Source organism: Etheostoma spectabile, chromosome 6 (assembly GCF_008692095.1).
Source record: "Etheostoma spectabile isolate EspeVRDwgs_2016 chromosome 6, UIUC_Espe_1.0, whole genome shotgun sequence".
NCBI classification, from domain to species: domain Eukaryota; kingdom Metazoa; phylum Chordata; class Actinopteri; order Perciformes; family Percidae; genus Etheostoma; species Etheostoma spectabile.
The window spans coordinates 30,915,554-30,926,051 of NC_045738.1; the positions used below are offsets into that span (position 1 = coordinate 30,915,554).

Here is a 10,498-nt window from a genome sequence, read left to right on the forward strand (position 1 = left end):
CACACACACACACACACACACACCTGCTTCAGGATCCCAGCAGCCATTTCGTGGCCACAGTCAAAGATGATGTGGAACTCCTTCCCCCGCTTCATCTCTTTTAACAGCGGCTTAGCATCCTTGGTCTCTGCAGGCAGCTGTCGGATCTTTAACCGGATGTTGTACCGGGATGGTGCCTTTATGAGTTCTTGCAAGCGAATCAGACCTGCAGGGAGAACAACAAAGAAGAAAAAAAAATGTTAAGCTTTCTTTTTCAAGAGTTATTGCTATCGGAAAAATTAGCCTGGTTCTGGGGACAATGCATTTCCTAAAGGAAATGTCAAATATATATACATGCATTTCAACAGTAACTGAGGTAAAAGCTACCTCTAATTCATGTGGCAGTGGTGGCCATAATAACAGTGAGGATGAGAAAGTTGTCGGGATATATTACCGTTTTTGGTTTATTTCTAATAAAATCCATTTCTCTTCGATACCCTCCCCTGCCTTCTCTAGTCTCTATCCTAAAAGTTTTTCTTTTAGTGTCTTTCTATTTCCTCTTTCCATGTTCTTTTTGTACCTCTATTATTATCCATACCGCATCTAGTCTATATCCACGACATTCCACTCCCAGGATTGGTCCGGTGCCACTAGAAATTCCACCAGATGTCTTTTCGGCCAATATTAGTTACCTTGTGCTTTCTTTGTGTTGGAATTTCAAATGATGCTCTATTTCTGAGGAGTAAGGTGAACTGCTCCTAAGATCTCTGCAGGGTAAATCCAGACAGCTAGCTGGACAATCTGTCCAGTCTGAGTTTTCTGTTACACGACTAAAACAACTTTTGAACATGTTCGACCAAAACAAGTTCCTTCTCGAGACTGTTTTTCAGAGGCTCCATGTGAAGCTTATCGCCGTCCAGGACAATTGTGAATGGTTTAAAGAAATGCCAATAACCCCCCCCCAAATGCTGTGTAGCCAGACCCTCCTTCGCAGCGCTGTGTGAGACTACATCAGCAGACATGGATCCAACTATAAAATATTCTTGCAAACACAACAAAACAAATGCACACATCAATACTGCACATTACCTGACATTCATCATTCATCATAGACGGCATTGATTCGCCTCACTATTGATCCCTCTCCACCTCTATAGGCCACTTGCTGCTGCGTTTTTGTGAAGTCAAGCTTGCTAGAGAAATTGACTGACTTCAACAGAGTCACAACATCTTAATTTTGACAGATGCCTTCTACTGTAATGTTCATTGAGCATTTCTCTTCTCAGTAGCTGATCAATCTTTTTTGGGTTGCAGCATAAGAATATGTGCGTATATACAGTACATATTGATGATGTGTAGTTTAAATGATATAGAAAACAAATTCCATTTTGGTTTCTACTGTCCTCTTTTTTGGGGGGGAACAGCGTGATGCTTTGTTTAATAAGATAAAAACAGATGTTGATCTTGTAAAGGGAATCTGTGCTAATGCTAACACTATCTCTAATGCTAATGCTTAGGCTAACGCTAAGGCAAACGCTAACGCTAAGGCAAACGCTAACGCTAGATAGATAAATAACAGAAACCGAGTTTCCCTAACTGTCATTGCCTGAACAAGGAGCACTCGGTCATATCATACAACTGGCTGTGTGCTTTGACACTAGCACAAGTCTATCTATCGGCACCTTTTCCATTTTTTCCATGTTGTTATGGAAACAACAGGTCTCAGCTGTCAAAAAAGCTCTTGACGCAGGGTGTTTTTTTTCCAAGAAAAGTTTAACTTTTTTCAATTTTAAAAAGACACTGAGCTGATGACTTTTTTGAAAACATGGTTTACTCAATCGGATTATAATGTAAAACACTGGCAGCTTAAAAATACGCCAAGTGTGAACATGGCCTTAGTTTGTTTAGAATGGATTTTGTGGTTGATGCACTTATTTTGTCATTTAATGCAAGCTTTTTAAAATTTAAGTCATTTTCAAGGGAGTGTGTATGCTTGATGAATGAATGTTTTCTCTAAAACTTGCTTGTTAAATGCAGTGTCTGTGTATCCAATTGGCGGATGTTTATGCTTTTCTGCTTTCTCAATTCAAGACTGTCCTCTACAGCAAAATAAAACAGCATCAGTCTGCCATTCACATGCTTTATAAAAAACCTACTAAGCCCATGACCACAATCTTCTTTTCCTCACATTTTTTTGCCTAAACCTAGCCACACCTCAACCACAGCAAGTGGCAGACCAGAAAAGTTATGTCATAATCATCTTTTCATTTTGCTAAACAGGTTTTGGGTTAATTGCATCTTTTTTTTTTATCCTCCACACTCGCCAACTCCAACTAAATGTCCCTGCACACTGGACGCCTGGGTGGATCACCGGGTAGAGTGTGAGCCCATATGCAGAGGCTCAGTCCTCAACGCGGCAGCCGGGGATTTGGTTCCACCATGCGGCCCTTTGCTGCGTGTCATTACCCCCCTCTCTCTTTTCAAGCTGTCCTCGCAACAATAAAGGCCTAAAAATGCCCAAAAAATATTCTTAAGAAAGACAAAAAAGGTCCTTGCACACTGTTTGTGCTTTTTCGAACAAAATAAATACAACCTCACGTTGTGTCAATCATTTTTCCAGAAACGCATCAAAGAAAGAGTGCAATGCCTACTGTCAACGGGTCAGATGGGAATATTCAGAAGGATGATGAGGATGAGGAGGAGAATGGAAGAGGCAAAGATGAGAGAACGCAGGTAGAAAAAAGAGAGCAACAGTGTAGTGAGAGTCTCTATATCCATGACGTTCCCCTCCCGGGATTGCCCTTCAGTTGCCACCAGAAATTCTGCCGCATGTCACTCTTTTCCGATACCTTCTGCTTTCTTTGTGTTGTAATTTTAAACTCCGGTGGATTTCTGAGGACTATGGTTAACTGCTCCTCAGATCTCTGCAGAGTAAATCCAGACAGCTAGCTAGACTATCTGTCCAATCTGAGTTTTCTGTTGCAAAACTAAAACAACTTTTGAACGTACACATGTTCCACCAAAACAAGTTCCTTCCCGAGGCTCTTATGCTGAGGCACCATCCGGCATTCTAGTATAAGATTATTTTAAGATACAGGTGCTGAAATACAATTGAGAGAAGTAACCTATAATTATTATCCAGTGAAAAACAAAATGTGCAGAGTTACTGCCATTCTACTCTGACTCTAATTTAAAAACTCAAAAATTATCAAATGTATTTAATCAAACTACTGTTTATTGAAAGTGAATTCTGGACCAGATGCTATTGCAAATATTAGTCCAGCACCAGTCTATGCATTTACAAACAGGCACATCGGCCAAAACTGGCGCAGCAGTCCCGTGTCTCTGCCCACAGCCCACTATCCCCAGCTGTTTGGCCTGTGGCATTATTTGTTTACTTCCTGCTTCCAGATGAGTGCACTGCACTGTGGGAAACCAGCTTGCAGCCTGTCTCTGGTTTTCATTAAATCAAACACTCTGTCGCACACTGATGATGATATCCCCAGTGTGTTGACCTGTGAGACACTGGCAGTGTTCCATTTAACCGTCATGATAAAGTGACTTCTCGGCTGTGGGTCACAACATCTCAGCTGGCCTCAGAAACACTACTGTGTGTAATATAGACACAGCAGACTACAAAGGTTTGAAGTTGTGTCATAGAGCTCCCAGTAACCATGGCTATCAGAGTACTAGCAGTGCACAAATATGTCTATATGTGTGTAAAAATAGAGATTGTATTGTATGAGAGTGTGCTCCTAGTGTACTTTATCATATCGTATGTCCAGATCACCTACTCCAGTCTTTTGCTCTTAATCTTCTTCCTTTCCTCACCCATCTCATCAACATCTCCTTGTCAACAGGCTGTTTCCCCGACGCCATCAAAGAGGCAAGAGTGACCCCACTACTCAAAAAACCAACCCTCAACTCATCTGAGGTAAACAACGGCAGACCCATCTCCCTTCTTCTTAATTTATAATCAACTCTCTACCTATCTCCACCAGAACAACCTTCTTGATCCACACCACTCTGGCGTCAAGGCTGGCCACACAACAGAGACTGCCCTATTTTGCAGTGCAGCGTCACATCACTATAGCAACCTCTCTCTCTTCCATCGTCATCTTTCTGTACTTTCTTTCTTTCTGCTACCTTTGAAACAGTGAACCACCAGATCCTCATTTCGACACTCAGGATGTGGGTGTCTCAGGTTCTCACATCTTACCTGGCAGACCAAACCTACTCGGTATCTTGGAGAGGATCTACCTCAGAACCGTGCCCATTGAAAACTGGGGTTCCTCAGAGATCAGTACTGGGTCCCCTTTTCTTTGTACACCAACTCTCTCAGGTCTGTCATTCACTCACATGGCTTTTCTTATCACAGCTACGCTGATGAAACCTGACAAATTATTTTCTATCCGGAGTCTGAAATACAAGTAGCAGCACGGATCTTGGCCTGTCAGACTGGTAGGACTATCCTACCCAAGACCTGACTATAACAATTGACAACTCTGTGGTAGTCCCCTCCCTGACTGCTAGAAACCTGGGTGTGACACTCAATGACCAACTCTCCTTCACTGCCAACCTTGCTGCAACTACCCTAACGTGTAGATACATGCTCCCCTTTGCTGTCCTGGCTCCTAAATGGTGGAATGAGCTCCCATACTGACATCAGGATGGCCAAAAGCCTACAAATCTTCCGCCAAAGGATAAAAACGCATCTGAACATTCAAGTCCATGTAAACACACATGATTCAAACAATATACTCTAGCTCCGTCCGTTTGTTTAGTGATAGTCAGCGTTCAGCAACCAGTTTATCTACGGATCTATTGTGATTAATAATTGATGTGTTTTTGGTGAAACAAGGTATAATTAGGAGAAAATGATTACTGTGAACACAGCAGAGAACAGAACTCTGTCGACTGCTGGTCCTGTGGACATTTATGCATTTTTTTCATTAAATGCGATGCATGTCTCACAGAAAAAAATGTATGCACAGTGCATACATGATTACTGTTGCGTTACCACGCCACTGACTAAGTATGATCCAATAAGGGAGATTTCTGCAGATGGGACAACTGGACATACTGTAATTTCACTTGTTTTTCATGTGAAAACATTGGTTATTGGCTATCAACACTGTAGTTAAATACGACCAGTTAATGTTGTGGGAAAAAGCTTTTATCATGAAAAGAAATTGTTAAACAAAAAATAAAAGCTCAGGACAGTGGAAAGGCTCTTGGTATGAGGTGGAAATATCACCCCGACTACCGGGAGTTAAAGACAAACACAAGGCACATTTATACCTCCATATTTGGGTTGCCACAAGGTTCAACAATGGTAAGCATAACAAACATTTTGTCACCTGACATGGTCACATGACTATCTATTTTTTGCTGTAAATTTGATCACTCAACACATTTTTATTGATGACTACAGTCAAAATGATTGAAAAAGACGTACAACTCATTTTAGACTTCAACACAACAACTCATTTGTCCTGGAGCCTTACAACATGAACAATCTGATCCATGTAAGGCCAACTGCTGTATTTTGAGAATTTAGAACCAAGGACTGGCACAACTTCCATAAATCTTAAACAAAAGCCAGTCAGTTGTACTTGACATGCCAGATGGAAAGATGCTTGGACAGATGGACCCATGCTGATTCACTTAGTCCCTCCCATGATTCCACTGGGGGTGGCCTCCATGCCTGACAAATTCTTTGATGTGCCCAATCAGTCAGGCTGACTGATTATGTATTTTAGCAAAAGAAGAATCTGCACAAAAAAAAATCTGAGATTCTGCTTAGAAATATAGGAAATATTGGATAGGATAGAACACAATGTAATTCTGCTAAATAAAACACATCACATTTATTATTAATTTTCCTAGTTTTTATTTTATATACATTTTAATACACATTTTCTATAGGCTTAGTCTGCATCTTTTAAAATAAACAATTCCAGTGATGTTTCTATGGTATCAAAACTTTGGATAGTTGTCATGGAAACATTAATTGGTCATGTGACTAAGACCGCTGGCAGGATTGTCAAAACCATAGATTTAGAACCATAGATATTTGCTGCGTTCTATTATCTTCAACAATCCGACTCGGACCTCAGAGATTGGAATTCTTGCTCGGTGTCGATCGTCCATGTTCCGAGCTCGGAAATCCGGGGAAAAGGGGCGTGTTGGTGCGTGTTGCTAGGCAACGTCTGACTTTCCAGTCGGAATTCTGACTCGGATAAATAATAGAACGCAGCATTAGAACAATAGATTTGACATGTAATTCTGAATTGCTATTCTAGGATGGAACCACCAGGCGGCCAAATTACAAGGGTTAAGTTTTAGAATTGCTTCAATTGGAACCAATGGGGAAAGAAGCTCATGTTGTCTTTATAATCCTTATATTTTTCTACCAATACATCAATAGTGATTTTAATTTAAAGTAATGGCTGTAAGACACCCGTGCCTTTCTAGAACAAAACAAAAAAATAGAGATTTGGGTGGAATTTTGATTGATATAATAGAACAAGTAATTTGTTCAATCATAAAGATAATCTCATAATTTTGAATTTATATTGCAGGTAATAATTTATTTTTTTCAATATTTTGCCTGGACTTAATTTATAAAAACTATCTTTGGTATTCTGAATGGCTAATATACATTAAACAATATTTCCTAAAGCTTATTTTCACGTACAAATAATATTTGACAACTGGATTCTGTTGAATTCATGGATTACGTTCAAAGTCTAGACCGATTTTATCTCAACTATAAGACCACATTTCCAACCAACACCCCTACTCCCCGTTTTGTTTTGTTTTTTCTTACTGTCAACCAGCCGGCATGGAGTTTGTTTTGACGATGAGCGGAGTAGTTGTAGAGCCTTGCTGGCTTACTGGCTGGGTTTTTGTTTATACAGGCTATAATGACTTCACCAGAACTGCTGATGGACTTGTCGCAGTTGTCTTTAATTTTCATTGCACTAATGTTATGAAAATTACATTTACGATGGTAATGCAGAAACTGAAGTAGGAATCCTTTTTGAATTGTCGTTACTTTATCTCATCAAGACGTGGGTTATTAAGGAAAATCGTGTGAAGGCAAGAGGTTAGCGGACAACAATATATGTTAATATATGATGACTGACAGCGGGATTCAACATGGCCAATGTTTGGGGAGCTAACATTAGGTGGTGAAAATGTAACGTTAAGTGCGGCTGGTTGGTAGTTGAAGCGGACGTGAACACACAACAGTTACAGAGAACAACCAATAAAAAACTGCCTTTGTTCTTTAAAAGTATTAAACCATCTGACTGGAAGCAATGATAAAGTTCAGTCAAGGTGCAGTGTGAATTAAGCCTTTTTATTGCACTTGGAACAAAGGAAAATTTAAACCGATTGTTTTTTTACCCTGGGGAACCTGTATCTCGGCCCAGAAGCAATATGACAAACAAATTCCTCCAATAGAGGGGGGTCAGAGCTGCTTAAGATGAACCGTGCCTTCCGTAAAAACTTGTCCGTCATGGACATCTGCCAAAGAAAGCTGCTGCGTGCCAGTTATTTTACCGGCCACTTTGACAAGGTAATTTTTGTTTTGCACTGTTAGGTTCTTATTCCAAGAAAACACTTGGCTCAATTTACATGTATACAAGAGTGTGAGAGAGCAAAAGTGTGTGTTTGTGTGTTAATTTTCTCATACAAGTTGTTGTTGCGTGAGCTTTTTTGCAGTAAGTTAGTTAACATTGATAAAAGCAGCCCGACACATCTGAATGCTGCACTCGCTCATCACCAACACATGTCAGAGTTTTCTAGCTCTGCCTCTTGTTCCTAAGACGTCTCTTCCATTCTGCATGGCTGAACTTTCCTTTTTTACATGTACCTTTTCTAAAATCTGCAGGCGCAACCGATGGGAAATCTGGTGGGGAAAAATACTGGAGTGGGAGAAAAGAGGGGTGTCGGCGCTGATCAGCATCGACAGTGTTTAATGTGCAGCGACTGCTCTAGGATCCATATTTAACTCTGCATGAATATTTCATCCCCTCTAAGCGTTTATTAGGGGGCCGTCTGGGAGTCTCCTGAGCGTAAAACAGATCGGCCTGCCTGTGATAAATATCCTTGTAAGGAAACGGCCCCTCAAGCGTTCCCTTCCGAGTGCCGTGCGACAAGGAAGAAGAGTTCCTTTTAGCGGGCTGCTCAATCATCATAGGTCGCTGAGACGTTAAAGTGATTCCCACAGTCTGCTGATCTGCAGCGCTATGATGGGAGTAATGGTTGATCAGTCCCTGAGGTTAATGTGACCCTCGCCACATCGGATGGCTTATTTATGTTCAATTAAATTCAATTAAATGCACCAACATGTTGGAGAAAGGTTAAAGCTGGCCGGCAGTCAAAGGTTCTAGCAGTTGTTAGAGCCTTTGACTTTTGCCTTTGTAGGATTGTGGCGGCAGACCATGCATGCTGCTGTTCCCTCACTATAAATAAACCTCCGGGTGTAAATGTGGGCCAGTCACAACAGTGAAATTTGTCTTCGTTATTAGCTACACCAAAGTTCTCCTTGCTCTAAATCATTTGTGTGAAAAAAGTCCATTGCCTGAACCACCACTCTATCTTTGTGCAATTAACTCTTCCCTTCTATTCTTGCCACATGGTACGGTGGGTATAAAACCGTCTTACTCTACCACAAAAGGAGTTCAAACTAATTCATTTCAGAATGGGAGCAAATAATATTAGTTATTATATGTAGTCCTAAGACAAAGTAAAAATGCATATGAAAAGGGGTATAGCACAAAAAACTGGGCCCTCAGCAGGCAGACTCAGTGGGTCTTTCTCCTGCTCGTGCATCCTCTCTCACACACTAAATGAACGGACTGTTTATCCCATGTTTGCGTGGTGATGATGGCGCAGTGGATATGACACATTCCTTTAGTCTGGGAGATCTGGGTTCAATTCCCACTGCTCAACCAATGTGTCCCTGAGCAAGGCCCTTAACCCATAGTTGCTCCAGAGGCGTGCAACCTCTGACATATATATAGCAAAATTGTAAGTACTTTTGGATAAAAGTGTCAGCTAAATGACATGTAATGTAATAATGTTTAAGCAACAAACCACTAATATTTCCAGAATCTAAAATCTCAGCACATTTCAGCAGTCGTCTTTCAACATACTTTAAAATTACTATGTGATACATTTACAGAGAGGATCACTTGGAAATAATTTACCATATTACACTCAATAAATGTATTCAATAAAAGTAAATAAATGCTTTTTAGGTCTTTATTATAGTGGGCGTAAGATGTGTTGACACCCAAAGTGATGAATATTAAATGCATAAATAAGACATGACCAAAATCATCATTACAGTAACACCCAGAGGCCTGTCCTACGAATCAAGATCAACATGCCCATTTCAGTTACCCGGCTTCACTAACCCTAACATCTGCCGTCCTGCATAAGCTGTGTCACGACGGTGGTTGACAACTAGTTCAGTCAACCCGAGGTTTCCCAATCCAGTGACATGCGTTCACATAAAAGAGGCGGTGTTTGCACAGCATGACCAATCACAAACATCTACCAGAGGCGCATATTTTACATAAGAAGAGCAAACTATAATTCTACATAAACATGAAGAACACAGACACGATTTTACAGGCGAAACGTTGCTTCTAACCCAGGAGAGAAAGCAAAAAAAGCTGACGCTGTAAATGTGCAAATCACAATGCTTATCAATATCCCTTCCCCATCAGTCAGGCACAAAATATGACCCTAATTACACTTTAGCTTTCCATAAACTATTGTTGCTTTAGCCTAATATTTCAGTTGCAACCCTGGCAGTGGGAAATAATCATGAGAGCAAATAAAAAATATTAAAACATAATTAAAACGTGAATGCGTGAATTGGCAACACACAGCTAAAGAAGCCAACATCTCATATGTAATCTTGTAGGATGAACTCACTCAGCCAACATGAGGTCGTATTTCAATGTTGGGTCTGGACTGATAAGTTTAAAGGCCAGATGAGAAAAAACACTGCTATCTGATGCAATGCATAGAAGGGGCATTGCTAGAAGACTTTTGCTATTGCAAAGGCCCTCAATGAAAGTTAATCAAAATATAAATTTTTCCTTGCGTTGCCTTTAACGCCACAATTTCAATGTCACCTATTATCACACTCCATATAAATTTATGTATTGTGTAAATGATTTTAAACAAGAATAAGGTGTAGGTAATTTTTTTTTTTATCACAATTATACTGTATAAAAAAAAAAAATCTATAGGCTGATTTGACAATACTGTCCAATTTTCCACGCTCTCAAAATGATAAACACACAAGCCAATAATCTAGGGACACTGCACATAAAAACATTGCAGCTTCCATTAGCATTCCCTCACAGCAAAAGTGGGATTAGCATGGTGAATTGTGAAGAGTCAGTGAGCCCTTCTTTAAACAGGCTGTTGAGTGGTAGTCGAGCGTATGATGGGACTGGGGCTGCTGCACACACACACACACACACACACA

At 40.4% G+C, this 10,498-nt stretch overlaps 1 protein-coding gene and 1 long non-coding RNA gene across 5 annotated transcripts in view; one reads left to right on the forward strand and one right to left on the reverse strand.

The window, feature by feature from the left end:
- grik2 (glutamate receptor, ionotropic, kainate 2) overlaps positions 1 to 10,498 on the reverse strand; it is a 337,350-nt gene that overhangs the window by 237,781 nt on the left and 89,071 nt on the right. For all 4 annotated transcript variants that reach the window (XM_032517645.1, XM_032517644.1, XM_032517646.1 and 1 more), the window contains exon 5: positions 24 to 205. In XM_032517645.1, the coding sequence (XP_032373536.1) occupies positions 24 to 205 (182 nt within the window). The remainder of the gene's footprint in view (positions 1 to 23; positions 206 to 10,498) is intronic.
- LOC116690582 (uncharacterized) overlaps positions 373 to 10,498 on the forward strand; it is a 17,104-nt gene continuing 6,978 nt past the window's right edge. The window contains exons 1-2 of the long non-coding RNA XR_004332298.1: positions 373 to 383; positions 2,017 to 2,023. This is a non-coding gene — a long non-coding RNA (uncharacterized LOC116690582). The remainder of the gene's footprint in view (positions 384 to 2,016; positions 2,024 to 10,498) is intronic.